Here is a 15,792-nt window from a genome sequence, read left to right as displayed (position 1 = left end):
CGAGTTATCACTGCTGGGCTCACAGTAGTTTTGTAGAGGACTCCTTGACCCAGTGACCTTGCCTTGGGCTTTCCAGCATCCTCCTTTGTGGTAGTTTGATTCAGACTTGGAAGTCACATCAGGTAGCAGTCCTGAGCAGCTCTTACCTAACTGGGCCACCAAGTCTTTGGCTTCATGTTTAGACGCCCGTGAATTTACACATTTTGGTGACAGATATCCCTCAGCCCATGTAGTGCAAGAGATTGACTAGCTTGCTGTGGAGTTGGTGAGGGTGTTGTAGGTGGGGCTGGGGTACCCTACATTCTGACTCCTGGTGTGGACTCCTGTCCAGCCATGCAATATTCATGTGCTCGCATGACCAACGTGATTCATAGACCACTGAGCCATCCTGCCCTCACTGATGCCTACATTCCTTCTAGATGCATCGACCTGATAACGCTGTCCACAGCTGCATAACTGAGGGGGTCGACCACTCGGCTGGGCACTACCTGTCCTGCACTACGCATGCAGCAGTTCACCAGGAGACGGCGCTACTAAGAGCCAGCCGAGGAGCACCGGCAGGCAGCCTGTGAAGGATCTCTTTCGCACAGTTCGGGACAAAGCTCACCCTAAGTGAGTTGAATAGCTGCTGCTTCAGCACGGCCCATGTGCACGCCTCGGCGTGCCATGGTGCCAGTCAGTCCTCCTGTTGTCACGGAGTCCATGCTGCTTTGAGAGCATTGATCTATTCTCTGCCTAGTTATTTGGTCTCTCTCTCTCTCTCTCTTCCTTTCTACTCTCTCCTCTCCTCCTCTCTCTCTCTCTCTCTCTGTGTGTGTGTGTGTGTGTGTGTGCGCGCGCGCGTGTCCACACACACATGATGAGCATGTGGCCAGTGAGGCCAGAATTTGAAGTTCTAAGTAGAACACTAACTGAGAAGAAATGTATTTCCTAAAAATCTCCCCTGAACTTTTGCAAAGTACCGTCATCATCACCAGCTGGTGGAAGAACCACCTTGCAATTGAGATACAAACAGCCATATCTGTAGCTCCTAATTTCCATAAACTACTAAGTATGATTTATTTGATAGAGCAGAAGTTAAGACCTCAAGTGACCCTGAGCAAAGCCTGACTCTGAAGTCCACTTAGCTTTACAGCGTCTTTCTCGTACATAGACTAGGATGCCTTCACTCATACACTGAGGGAACAAATTCTTAGGGAGACCCCTGTGTGGTCAGGGTTGTGGGTAGCTCAGAGTGTGACAGGCAGCACCTGTCCTCTGCCTGGGAGATGGGCATCTGCCTGGAGAGTGGCATTATGGTCAGGCTTGGAGCAAGTCCAGTGTCCCCTGCCAAGATGCCCTGGACACAGTCTGCTGCAGCTAAAGGTAGGCCTGGAGGAAGCCGCTGTCTTTCCCGGAAATTTAGGAGTAAGAGTGGTGTGTGTGCTGTGGGGTGTCATGGTGAACCCTGGCCGCTAGAGGGGTAGGTGTGGGGTCTGGGAGTCTTGGGGAGACAGGGGTCAGAGGTTGGGACCATGATCTGCTTACAGTATGTGGGGACCGTGGCCATCCAGTAGGGCAGAGGTGCTGAGAGCCAAGACAACTACTGGATGAGAACCCACTTCAGGGTGGGCACAGAAACAGGGATGAGCCAATCACTCCGGGATCTCGGATCTCAGCTTCTGCCAACTGAATCCACCCTGAAACTGAAACTGCCCAATTCTACCACTGATCTCGGGGTGGGATGAAGGAGAGAGCCCTCTTGGTCTGTAGGGAATAGTCCAGTAGCCAGCTTACCCCTGGAAGTCCAACTGCCCCTGTTTTCATTCAATCCTGGACTGACTTTGATTTCCATGAGGCATGGCAACCCTTCAAGTGGGACTGTCCAACCCCTCCTGGTTCTGTCTTACTTCATGTGGTCTCACCACGCCCCGCGCTGTCTTTCCTCAGGAGCCAGGTTGTCCAGTTTATGCAAGCTAGGATGGCCCTGCTGCAGGTGGATGAGTACCTCTTCCGCTCCTGGTTCAGCCTCGTTCCTCTGGAAAGCTTGACTTCCTACTTGGAAAACTCCACTGAATACTTGAGTCATGTGCCTGCTCGCATCCTGGATTGTTTTCAAGGGATTTCATACCGGCTTCGAGGGCTGGGGAAGATCTCCAACCAAAACATGGAGGTGTGTTGTGGGGAGCAGACCAGCAATTACTGGCTTAGCAAGGACAGGGTGACTGCTACAGTGCCGGGAACTGTCTGTGGAGGAGTGCTCGCCTCATGAGTGAGAGCCTGGCTCTCATCCTCAGCACCACAAGCAGTGAGGGGGCCAGTGAAGACGGAGAGAGAAAGAGATTTATTCAGATGTGTGAGGTTTATTTAGCTAGGTTTGATGAGATTTGTCTAGCCAGGTTGATGAGGTTTATTTAGACAGGTGTGGTGACATTTCCTATGGGAAAAGGTTGGTTTGCCTGAGTTAACTCTATTTTCAGTAAACAGAACTTGGGAAATCAATAGCTTTTTAAACTTCTGTTTTAATTATTTGAAACAGTTGTGCTGGGCAGGACTACAAGCAGTGTGGGTGTGAACTTGTTTCCTATCTGTGTCATCCATCCCTCCTACACTTTTTGTTGTTGTTGTTGTTTTTGAGACAGTATTTTCTCTGTATAGCTTTGGAGTCTGTCCTGGAACTCACTCTATAGCCCAGGATGGCCTTGAACTCACAGAGATCCACCTGCCTCTGCCTCCTGAGTGCTGGATCAAAGGCGTGTGCCACCACCACTCAGGCCCTCCTACACTTTTTTAGATATAGAGATTTATGTAAAATTTTTGCCATACAAGCATGAGATCTGAGTTCAATCCCCGGAACCACCAGGAAATGCAGGGCACTGTGGCCTGCACTCTTACTCCTCAGCGGGGCCGCGGTGATGGGAGGATCCTTGCTTACTAGCCAGCCCAGCTCAACTGGAGATCCTCAAGCCAATGAGAGACACTGTCTCAAAATACGGTGCACAGCTTCTGAGTAAGAGCACAGCCTCCACACATGTGCACATGTGGGCACGCTCACAGAGTAGAAAGAGGTCATTTTGTGTCCTCCCTTTACCAATGTGGAGCTATTCCTCTGAAGAGTAGCTGCTTTGAAGGGAGGAAAGACCAAGAGAGTGTTTCATGTGTACACAGGCCTTTTCTTGTCTTGTCTCAGCAAACACAGCCATGGCATGATTACACCCTCCTCCTCTTCACTGTTTTAGGATATCGAGCGCATCTTTAAAATGCTGATTCACCTTGTGGACATTTATCAGGACACGTAAGTAAGAAGGCCAAGGGCAGCCTTGCTCCACAGAGCTCTGGGAGGCCTGGTGGCTGCCCCTGCTAGCCTCAGCTTCCCCCATATGCTGTTTCAATGGGAGACTGCAAACTAACACCATGCTTTCCAAGCTATTCCATGTCCATCTTCAGCTGCTGGAACCTGCCCCTGCTCCCTCGATGTGCATCCCTTCCCTGTACCTGTTACACCTGAGCCCTGCATCTCATTAGCAAATCAAGTCAGAGCAGACAAATCGAAAGCATTACTTACTGTTCCCCTTGCTGTGACAAGACCCAGACAAACGCTGTTGGAGAAGGGTGTGTTCTGACTCACTGTCAGGGCACAGTCCATACTGTCCGGGACACACAGTCCATACAGTTGGGGACACAGTCCCTACTGTCCAGGACACACAGTCCATACTGTCGGGGACACACAGTCCATACTGTCGGCGACACACAGCCCATACTGTCCGGGACACAGTCCATACTGTCCAGGACACACAGTCCATACTGTCGGGGACACACAGCCCATACTGTCGGGACACACAGTCCATACTGTCGGGGACACAGTCCATACTGTTGGGGACACACAGTCCATACTGTCGGGGACACACAGCCCATACTGTCGGGACACACAGTCCATACTGTCGGGACACAGTCCATATCGGGACACCACAGTCCATACTGTCAGGACACACAGTCCATACTGTCGGGACACACAGTCCATACTGTCGGGACACACAGTCCATACTGTCGGGACACACAGTCCATACTGTCGGGGACACAGTCCCTATTGTCGGGGACACACAGCCCATACTGTCCTGGACACAGTCCATACTGTCGGGACACAGTCCATACTGTCTGGGACACACAGTCCATAGTGTCGGGACACAGTCCATACTGTAGGGACACACAGTCCATACTGTGACACAGTCCATACTGTCGGGACACAGTCCATACTGTCGGGACACACAGTCCCATACTGTCCGACACAGTCCATACTGTCGGGACACACAGTCCATACTGTCGGGACACACAGTCCATACTGTCGGGACACACAGCCCATACTGTGACACATCCATACTGTCGGGACACAGTCCATACTGTCGGGACACACAGTCCATACTGTCGGGGACACACAGTCCATACTGTCGGGACACACAGTCCATACTGTCGGGACACACAGTCCATACTGTCGGGACACACAGTCCATACTGTCGGGACACACAGCCCATACTGTCGGGACACACAGTCCATACTGTCGGGGACACACAGTCCATACTGTCGGGGACACACAGTCCATACTGTCGGGGACACACAGTCCATACTGTCGGGGACACACAGTCCATACTGTCGGGGACACAGTCCATACTGTCGGGGACACAGTCCATACTGTCGGGGACACAGTCCATACTGTCGGGGACACAGTCCATACTGTCTGGGACACACAGTCCATACTGTCTGGGACACAGTCCATACTGAGACACACAGCCATACTGTCGGGACACAGTCCATACTGTCGGGACACAGTCCATACTGTCGGGGACACACAGTCCATAGTGTCGGGGACACACAGTCCATACTGTCGGGGACACAGTCCATACTGTCGGGGACACAGTCCATCCTGGTGGTGAGGCCCTGGTGGCAAGAGCGTCAAGCAGGGCTCGCATTGCCGCTGAAGTCAGGAAGTGGAGAGACGAGCACTGGTGGTCAACAGTTTTTCTGCTTTTCTTTAGTCTGGAGCTGCCATAAGCTGGAGTCACAGGCACTTGAAGTGCTGGGCCCAGACTCAGGGTCACCCGATAGTGCAACGAGTGTTCTTGACTGCTGAGCTTTCTCTCCAGCCCCCCCAAGCCCCTTTGTGCCTTCTGCAGTACTGAGGAGGAACCCATGGCCTCAGGCCAGGCGAACAAATCTCTACTCATTCCATGCACAAACCCCATACAGAGGACTTGCTCTTTTAACTTTAACATTTCTTTCCCTGTCCGTCTTCTCATTTCTCAACTGTTCCAGTGATTTCTCTGCCACTCTTTGTGAACAGGATTTTTGGGGAGACCCAGCTACAGACCTACTTAACCGAGTGTCTGACCATCCATGAAACTGTCTGCGACATCACAGCTGACAGGAAGTTCTACGAGATCCCTGCCCTGTCGGCTGAGCTTGTCTGTAAAATGCTTAAGCTTAAACCTCCAGGGGTAAGTGAGATTTGCACATCTGTATACACAGTACGGCCTGTGATACTGTGTGGGAGGGAACAGGCTTCCTGCAGACTGTACATCCTGTGATACTGTGTGGGAGGGCAGGACTTCCTGCAGAAGTACAGCCTGTGATACTGTGCGGGAGGGCAGGACTTCCTACAGACTGTACAGCCTGTGATACTGTGTGGGAGGGCAGGACTTCCTGCAGACTGTACATCCTGTGATACTGTGTGGAGGGCAGGACTTCCTGCAGAAGTACAGCCTGTATACTGTGCGGGGGCAGGACTTCCTGCAGACTGTACAGCCTGTGATACTGTGTGGGAGGGCAGGACTTCCTGCAGACTGTACATCCTGTGATACTGTGTGGGAGGGCAGGACTTCCTGCAGAAGTACAGCCTGTGATACTGTGTGGAGGCAGGACTCCTGCCTGTACTCTGTGATACTGTGTGGGAGGGCAGGACTTCCTGCAGACTGTACAGCCTGTGATACTGTGTGGGAGGGCAGGACTTCCTGCAGACTGTACATCCTGTGAGACTGTGTGGAGGGCAGACTTCTGCAGACTGTACAGCCTGTGATACTGTGTGGGAAGGCAGGACTTCCTGCAGACTGTACAGCCTGTGATACTGTGTGGGAGGGAAGGACTTCCTGCAGACTGTACAGCCTGATGAGTCGGTTTGAAAGGGGAGGAGACTAGCTCTGCACTGACTCAATCATCATGAGTTTATTGGGGCCCTGCTCCAGCTGAGCTCTCTCCTGGACATGGAGACTTCCTGGGCTTGGGTAGGAGGGAGGCTGTTGGTGGCAGCACTTCTGATGTCCACTGGCAGAGCTGGGGCCGGACCCACTATGGCAGGATCCTCCTTTCCCATTGTTCACAGAAAACCCTGGGGACCATCCTCCCACCTCTAAACACATGTTCATTCCTGGTTTTCCCTATGGGAACTTTCTCTTCATTTGACTTAAACAAAGTAGCCAGTCCGTGTCCTGTGAGACTGCCCAGTGCCCCTGCAGCCTCATCAGCTTCCAGCTCTCTGGGCTCCTGCTCTCTGTGCTCTGGAACCGCTCTGTTCTGCACTTCAGATCTTCACCTGTCTTTGAACTGCATCCTCTTTGCTTCCTTCACTCACTCTCTCTGTGCTCTGTGCCACTCACCTGGCTGCGTTCACGAGCCTCAGTTTGAAAATGCTTGAGGGTTTCTGTGTTCGGACTCACTGTCTCTTTCCTCACAAGTCACAACTCTGACTTTATTAATGGGAGGTATAATTAAATATAGATATATATGGGGGGAAATTTCAAGACAGGGCTTCTCTGCATAGTCTTGGCTATTCTGGAACTCACTCTGTAGACCAGGCTGTCAACACTCTCACAGAGATCCTCCTGCTTCTGCCTCCCAATATTAAAGGCATATGTCACCACTGCCAGCCTTAAATGCATATTTTAATGTTATTGCTTTTGATTTTTCTTATCAAAATTATACACACACATATTTATCGTGTGTGTGTGTGTGTGTGTGTGTGTGTGTGTGTGAGAGAGAGAGAGAAGAAGAAGACAGACAGACTGGCATACAGAGACACAGAGACCCCGCCATGGCGTGGGTGTGGATGTCAGGACAACTTGTAAGAGTCTGTTCTCTCCTTCCACTACGTGTGTCCTGGGGATCCAACTCAGGTCTCCAGGCTCCATGGTGACCACAGATTCTGAATTCCTTTCTCACGTGTCCGCAGGGTACCACAGAGGGGCTGGCTGCTAAAGCTCATGAAGACTTGGTGACAAGCACTATCCAGGAGGCCCTGAATACCACAAGAAAATGGCTGCGCCGCATGCTCAAAAGCAGCATGTTCTATACCAGCTCAGCCTCTGTCTGGTTCACCTATCGTGAGGAGATGGCGGTAAGCCTTCCTGGGAGTTGTGAGGCTGCCAAAGGCACACAAGTGTGGACGTAAGATACTCGGAGCCATCACTGCTGTCCCAAGAGCTGTGATCATGGCCTGAAGCCTAGCCACTGGGTCCCTTCTGTAAAGAAGGGTCTTTGACAACCATGGACAGATGGAAAGTGCTGTGGACCTGGCTGGGCCGGGTCCCCCTTGCTGTGAGATGATGGAGACAGCAGCATCAGGAATGCACTTAAAGCAGGGAAGGGGTGGAGGATGATTTGTGGGGAGTAACGCTTGGAGCTGTGAGGTGTGTGTGTGTGTGTGTGTGTGTGTGTGTATGTGTCATTGGAAATGGAAGGCAGAGGTAAGCCAGGAAGTTCTTTTGTGGGGAAACAGCCCAATGTGCCTGCAGAAAGACTGGGAAGCTAAGGCCCTGCAGGTGGGTTTGGGTTTGGTCACTGGGGTTGGCAGTTCTTGGGTTCATTGTCTGGAAGTGTCTCCAGCTAACAAGACAGTCACACAAGTGTGAGAGGCACATCCTAAGACAGCCAAAGAAAACTAATGGAAAAGGTGCAGACCCCCGCCTAGAGCTTGGGTTTAGTGAGTAGCCCACCAGCGTTCATTTTTCAGTCCTGACACTTGTGCCTCGTTGTATAAGATGTGACAAGGACAGGAGTCAGGAAGAGCCCTGTAGTTCTCCAGCCATCTCTGCAGCATTTCTTTTTTCTTTTCTTTTTTTTTTAAACAGAAACTTTTTTTAAGATTTATTTATTTATTATGTATAGATCATATATGACAGCAGTCCAGCAGAGGGCACCAGATCTCATTACAGATGGTTGTGAGCCACATGTGGTTGCTGGGAATTGAACTCAGGACTCTGGAAGAGCAGCCAGTGCTCTTAACCTCTGAGCCGTCTCTCCAGACCTCTCTGCAGCATTTCTGTAAGGCTGAAATTACTCTGTGTTTTGAAAAGAATACATTGCAGGCTTTCTAATGATCTAATTCTGCATCAGTGCCTAAGTGGAGTGGGCTAATCTGTACTTGAAATAAATTTTTATGGAAGATGAAGTAAGAAGATTTTGTTTTTTTTTTTTTTTTTGAGGAGGGTTGTTTTCTTTCTTTTTCTTTTCTTTTTTTTCTTTCTTTTCTTTTTGAGACAGAGTCTCTCTAATTCCTAACTGTCCTGGAATTCTCACTGTAGACCAGGCTGGCCTCATGCTCACAGGAATCCCCCTGCCTCTGCTTCGAGTGCTGGATTAAACGCATGGGCCACCATTCCCAGCGGTTTTGTATTCTTTTATGGGAGAATGGTGGGTAAATCACAACAGAAACAGCTCCGTAGCCAGGAGTAAAGAGCCATTCAGTGGAATCAGCAGGAATGCTGAAGGAAGTAGCCAGGTCATCTGGCCAGGATCTTGCCGCAGATGGCATGTTAATCCCAGGAGGAAAGAGCACTAACGGGGGAATTGGACCCAAGTTCTGCATGGTTGACCCAACCAGCAGCCTTGAAAAGAAAATGGTCACTCTGACCGGGCTGAGAGGCACTCTGAGGTGTTTGGTTGGGAGCTGTGGAAAGGCGTGGATAGCTGACCACGAGGGACCTACAAGTACAGTTTCATGAGGCTCAATGTAGTTATGTTTCTTCCAAAGAGATTTTAACCATGAGATCCCAGGAAGGGAAATCAAGAGATAGCCTCAAAAATCATTGGCCTGTTAACGAATCAAAAGATAACTTGTAAAATGATCGGCCTTTCAAAACTGTCAACATTATAAATGAAGGAAAGGCACTTTTCTAGAAAAGAGAACATGATCACTAAATGAAATGCGTAAATCCTGACTGGATGGTGGAGCCAAACAGCACACAGGTGGATCAGCACAGCACAGGACAGCTCATACATCTCTGCTCTCCACACTCATGCCCTGAGAGGACCGCACTTCAGGGAAACAGAGGCTTGCCTGGACGTGTCCGGCAGGTGGTGTGATGTCTATACCTTACCCCCAAGTGTCAGAGGGAGAGAGGCTGACCATCTCTGTGTTCAAAAGGAAACACCTGGGCCCCAGTGGAAGGAAGGGTTTTGTTCTTCGCACTCTTTTCTCTTTGAAACTTTTCAGGATAAATATTAGAGGGGACCCTTTCCCAAGGAAGAGCAGGCACACAACTGGGGGATAGTGGTGACCCTGCATTGCATGGGCCAGAGTGGCTCGTGTTGCCCTGACTCACCACTAACACTGTCATTTACCAGAGACAGTGAAGAGCTGAGAGCCCCATTGTCCTGGTGCCCTCAGCCCTTCATACTGCCAAAGGGTCTTCCTATGGTGTCCAGGCCTGCCTTGAACTCCTGGAGACTTCAACCCTCCTGCCTCAGTTTCCCAAGTACCTAGGACCACAGATCTGTAACACCTCCCTGCTGGTCCACCTTCTTTTCCACCCTGGGTCATGAAGTCTTCCCTGTGGTTGTCACTTTGATCTTACAGCTGTGGTGCCGGCTGGTGGGCATCGACTTCCCAGAGGAGTGTGGCTGGAGGAGGTCGCTGCTGGGAGACATGGAAGGGAGGCTCAAGCAGGTACCTGAGGTCGGGGCCCTCGTTCTGGGAGGTGAAAGAACACAGAGGAGACCAGCTATCTTAGCCGAGCGCAAGGCTGCAATGGTGGTGAGGCGGGGTCAAGCATGAGTTTGGATATCTGTTTCTGATTTGGCTGCTGACTTCGGAAGAATGTCCAAGTTGTTGTGTGATGCCCTTAGAAGAATAGGGACAGGATGGGGACCCCAACCGTATATGGGGAAACACACACGCAGACGCTGCACTGGCCAGTTTACAAAAACAGCAACAAGGGGGGGGGTGCAAAACCACACCCAGAAAAGCTCTTTATGTGACTGGAGGCTGGTGACATGGATCATCTGCCTTTGCGTGACGTGAATGTTTTCTCCAGAGCTGGTAGGGAACCAGGAGTGGAGGAAAATGACTCATCTTTCACAATTGCCTTGTCCTGATTTCCCAAGCTCCAGTGCATGTGGCCCTTTTGCTCTTTTTCAGAGTGGGACAAAAAAGGCTTTACTTTTTGAATGTTTGAATATTTGAGACAGGGTCTCACCCAGGCCAGCTTTAAGTTTCCAGCATTCTTCCTGCCTTGGCTTCTCATGTGCTGGGACCAGAGACACGAGCTGCCATGCCCAGCTACAGAAACGATTTTCATTTGTTCCCTTGCATAGTGGGGGTTCTTGTGGACTTGCTTAGCGTGTGTGCAGAGAAGCTCGAATCATGGGGCAGTGAGACACCGGATGTTTCCCTGGTGCATAGTAGTGAGGTACCCCACAGCCCTCACACCCCCCTGCCTGTCTACAGGAGCAGCCCCGGTTGCAGATCTCTGTCTTCTGCAGCAGTCAGTGGCATTATGGTGAACTCCATGACAGCGTGGCCAGAAGCTTTGAGAAGTGTGTCATTGAAGCTGTGAGCTCTGTCTACCAGGTCAGTAGTCTTTCCAGTGTGGGTTTACAGGGGTTTCTGGGACAGCCTGCCAAAGGCTGCTGAAGCCTGCACGTTCTGAGACCCTACAGGGTCTGATCGTCCCCTCTGTGCCCAGAGCTATGGGCTGAGATCCAGTGTTCTCATCCAACTCCTTGACAGGCAGCATGGCTTCCATTCCTTGGGCTGTTAAGGCCACACAAAACCACAGCTACTAGGCCAGGTGTGGTGCTCATTCCTTTAATGCCAGCACTTGGGAGACAGATGCAGGTGGTCTCTGAGTTCACAACCAACCTGATTTATGTAGCGAGTGTTAGGCCAGCCAGGGCTACACAGCGAGAACCTCACAGCTGCTCACACAGGCCTTGCCCCAGCCATCTCACAGGTGAGCTCAGGCCCCATGAGCCCTGCTGCCGTCTGCACTATTTTCTGTTCTTCCTGCCTGTGCAGTGATGGAGAAAAGAACCACATTGTGTGAGGTGCACTCACTGACCTGCTTCCTAGTTATTGTAGTTTTAGCTCTACTGAGGCCCTTGAGTCTTCCACCTGAGTTCCTTCTGAGGTAAAGGTCCGTTTCTGTGTGTGGAGACCAGATGGTGCTGCCCTACTGACTCGCCTGAGCACCTTGTCCAAACTCTGCTGGTCACGTGTGTGATGAGAGGGCTCAACGCGGTGTTAGGATTTCTACTTTTCCTTTTATTAACTTTTATTATATTAGAGCATTGCTGTGTGTGTGTGTGTGTGTGTGTGTGTGTGTGTGTGTGTGTGTGTGTGTGTCTGTCTGTGTGTCTGTCTGTGTGTCTGTGAGTGTGTGCTCTGTCTGTGTGTGTTTGGGCGTGGACACATGCGTGGAGATCACAGGCCATCTTTCAAGGGGTTGGTTCTCTCCTTCCACCACATGGGTCCCAAGGATTGGACTCACGTTGTTGGTTGGCAGCAGACACCTTTATCCTCTGTGCCATCTCTCTGGCCTGAAACAGGACTTCTCACATGCTAGGCAAGCATTTAGCCATTGGTTCATACCCCAGTGATCATTTTTTCTTTTGAGGCTCTGTGAACTACTTTGAACAGATTTGAAATATTATTGAAAGCATAACTTTAAAAAATAAAAACTATATTATAAAAAAGTTGCAATTAAACCCCCCATAAAACCACACTCTGAAGTTAACCAACCCCAACAATCAGCAAACTTGTCTGTGGTTAGAACAGAAGGGATGGAAGGTGTGGCTTCCTGTTGGATGGTGAAATTGCACTCTCAGATTTTCTTATGTGTCTGTCCACTACCACAAACAAAAACATCCACGACAGTCACAACGACAAAGACCATCAGCTTTGCATCTTCTTCCATAACTCATACTCATTACCTACATTCAGTCCTTCAAGGACAGTTTTTGAAAAAAATCATTTAAGATAAGGGCTCAGCCCAGGCTGGCCTTGTATTTTCTGTGTAGCCGAGGCTGGCCTACAACTCTCCTTTCCCAATGCTAGGATTAGTGTTATGTACCACCACACCCAGTTTTCACATTTCTCTTACTTTAAAACAAACTAATAAGACATTACTTCATTTCCCCTTTTTACTCATTTTCTTATAGTCTCAGACCAGTATCCTCCAGGGACTCCCTTGTCAAGATTTGCAGAAATTTGGTACTCTCTTGTCCGCTGTGATAACCAAGTCCTGGCCTGTGCACAACGGGAAGGCTGTGTTTGACGTGGATGAGATCTTCAAATACCTACTTACGTGGCCAGATGTGAGGCACCTCCTCAAACAGTGTGGTATGTGCAGGTGGCTGTGGGGAGCTTGATGAGGGTGGTATGCTCTTGGCTTTTGGGAGCAGACCAGGACAGAAAACCAGACCTGACATTCAGCTGGAGAGTTTTTCTCCAGCTCCTGCCAAGCCCAGGCAGTCCTGCAGCCCAGTTATAAAATAAACACACAGAATCTTATGTTATTTAAACTGTTTGGCCTAATATCCCAGGCTTCTAGCAAACTGTATTATATATATATATATATATATATATATATATATATATATATATATATATATAATTTTACAATACCATTCAGTTCTACATATCAGCATGTTCCCCTATTCTCCCCCCTCCCACACCTTCCCCTTACCCCCAGCCTACCCCCATTCCCACCTCCTCCAGGACAAGTCCTCTCCCAAGGATTGCGATCAACCTGGTAGACTCAGTCCAGGCAGGTCCAGTCCCTTCCTCCCAGACTGAGCCAAGTGTCCCTGCATAAGCTCCAGGTTTCAAACAGCCAACTCATACAATGAGCACAGGACTTGGTCCCAATGCCTAGTTGCCTCCCAAACTGATCAAGCCAATCAACTGTCTCACCTATTCAGAGGGCCTGATCCAGCTGGGGGCCCTCAGCCTTTGGTTCATAGTTCATGTGTTTCCATTCATTTGGCTATTTTTTTCAATAATTGAGTAAAATGGAAATTTATTATAAGCCACAGTCGTCCTAGGGAACTCCATGCTATATATATATAGCCTCTATGGTTCTATGGGTTGTGGTCTGATTGTTCTTTATTTTATATCTAGAATCCACCTATGAGTGAGTACATACCATGACTGTCTTTCTGGGTTTGGGTTACCTCACTCAGGATGATTTTTTCTAGTTCCATCCATTTGCCTGCAAATTTCATGCTTTCATTGTTTTTCTCTGCTGAGTAGTACTCCATTGTGTATATGTACCACATTTTTTTCATCCATTCTTCCATTGATGGGCATGTAGGTTGTTTCCAGGTTCTGGCTATTACAAATAGTGCTGCTATGAACATAGCTGAGCATGTATCTTTATGGTATGAATCAGCATTCCTTGGGTATATGCCCAAGAGTGGGATGGCTGGGTCTTGAGGTAGTTCGATTCCTAATTTTCTGAGAAACCGCCATACTGATTTCCACAGTGGTTGTACAAGTTTACATTCCCACCAACAGTGGAGGAGTGTTCCCTTTGCTCCACATCCTCTCCAACATTGGTTGTCATTGGTGTTTTTGATCGTAGCCATTCTAACAGGTGTAAGGTGGTATCTCAGAGTCTTTTTGATTTGCATTTCTCTGATGATTAAGAATGTTGAGCATTTCTTTAAATGTCTTTCAGCCATTTGTAGTTCTTGTTTTGTGAATTCTCTGTTTAGCTCTTTAGCCCATTTTTAAATTGGACTGTTCAGTATGTCTAGTTTCTTGAGTTCTTTATATACTGTGGAGATCAATCCTCTGTCAGATGTGGGGTTGGTGAAGATCTTTTCCCATTCTGTCGGCTGTCTTTTTGTCTTATTGACTGTGTCTTTTGCCCTGCAAAGGCTTCTCAGTTTCGAGAGGTCCCATTTATTAATTGTTGTGCTCAGGGTCTGTGCTGTTGGTGTTTTATTTAGGAAATGGTCTCCGGTGCCAATTCGTTCAAGAGTGCTTCCTACTTTCTTTTCTATTAAGTTTAGTGTAACTGGATTTATGTTTAGGTCTTTGATCCACTTGGACTTGAGTTTTGTGCATGGTGACAGATATGGATCTATTTGTAATCTTTTACATATTGACATCCAGTTATGCCAGCACCATTTGTTGAAGATACTTTCTTTTTTCCATTTTATAGTTTTGGCTCCTTTGTCAAAAACCAGGTGTTCATATGTGCATGGATTAATGTCAGGGTCTTCAATTCGATTCCATTGGTCCTTATGTCGGTTTTTATACCAGTACCAAGCTGTTTTTGTTACTATAGCTCTATAGTAGAGTTTGAGGTCAGGGATGGTGATGCCTCCAACGGTTGCTTTATCGTATAAGATTCTTTTAGCTATCCTGGGTCTTTTTTTTTTTCCATATAAAGTTGAGTCTTTTTCTTTCCAAGTCTGTGAAGAATTGTGTTGGGATTTTGATGGGGATTGCATTGAATCTGTAGATTGCTTTTGGTAAGATTGACATCTTTAATATGTTAATCCTACCTATCCATGAGCATTCTACCTGACTTTCAAAGAAGAACTAATACCAATCCTCTTCAAAGTGTTCCACACAATAGAAACAGAAGGAACACTACCAAACTCTTTTTATGAGGCTACAATTACCCCAATACCCAAATCACACAAATATGCAACAAAGAAAGAGAACTACAGACCAATCTCCCTCATGAGCATTGATGCAAAAATACTCAACAAAATATTGGCAAACTGAATCCAAGAATACATCATAACAATCATCCATCACGACCAAGTAGGATTCATCCCCCGATGCAAGGATGGTTCAACATATGAAAATCAGTCAATGTAATACACCATATAAACAAACTGAAAGAAAAAAACCACATGATCATCTCCTTAGATGCTGAAAAAGCCTTTGACAAAATCCAACACCCCTTCATGATAAAGGTCTTAGAAAGATCAGGAATACAAGGAACATTTCTAAACATAATAAAAGCAATTTATAGCAAGCCAACAGCAAACATCAAATTAAATGGAGAGAAACTCAAAGCGATACCACTAAATTCAGTAACAAGACAAGGCTGTCCACTCTCCCCATATTTATTCAATATAGTACTAGAAGTTCTAGCTAGAGCAGTAAGACAACAAAAGGAGATCAAAGTGATACAAATTGGCAAGGAAGAAGTCAAACTTTCACTATTTGCAGATGATATGATAGTATACATAAGTGACCCCAAAAACTCTACCAGGGAACTCCTACAGCTGATAAACTCCTTCAGTAAAGTGGCAGGATACAAGATCAGCTAACTGTTCTTATATCTTAAATCAACCCATTTCTATTAATCTATACGTTGCCACATGGCTTGTGGCTTACTGGTATCTTAACATCTTTTCATGGTGGCGGCTGGCAGCATCTCTCTGACTCAGCCTTCCACTTCCCAGAATTCTCCTCTCTCCTTGTCCCGCCTATACTTCCTGCCTGGCTACTGGCCAATCAGTACTTTATTTATACAGAGCGATATCCACAACACCTGACATTCAGCTGGCCTGTACTAATAAAGG

The 15,792-nt window shown here is 48.2% G+C and overlaps 1 protein-coding gene across 1 annotated transcript in view; it reads left to right on the top strand.

Annotated features, from left to right (window-relative positions):
- Nucleotides 1-645: 645 nt before the first annotated feature.
- Nucleotides 646-15,792, top strand: part of LOC114688093 (E3 ubiquitin-protein ligase RNF213-like) — a 96,017-nt gene continuing 80,870 nt past the window's right edge. The window contains 8 exon segments of the mRNA XM_037201201.1: nucleotides 646-675; nucleotides 1,856-2,152; nucleotides 3,219-3,274; nucleotides 5,315-5,468; nucleotides 7,196-7,360; nucleotides 9,821-9,910; nucleotides 10,691-10,813; nucleotides 12,403-12,583. Coding sequence (XP_037057096.1) covers nucleotides 646-675; nucleotides 1,856-2,152; nucleotides 3,219-3,274; nucleotides 5,315-5,468; nucleotides 7,196-7,360; nucleotides 9,821-9,910; nucleotides 10,691-10,813; nucleotides 12,403-12,583 — 1,096 coding nt within the window.

This window comes from Peromyscus leucopus, chromosome 8b, assembly GCF_004664715.2.
Source record: "Peromyscus leucopus breed LL Stock chromosome 8b, UCI_PerLeu_2.1, whole genome shotgun sequence".
Taxonomy (NCBI): Eukaryota; Metazoa; Chordata; class Mammalia; order Rodentia; family Cricetidae; genus Peromyscus; species Peromyscus leucopus.
Note: the sequence above shows the minus strand (reverse complement) of the source record. Positions and strands in the feature narration are given on the sequence as shown.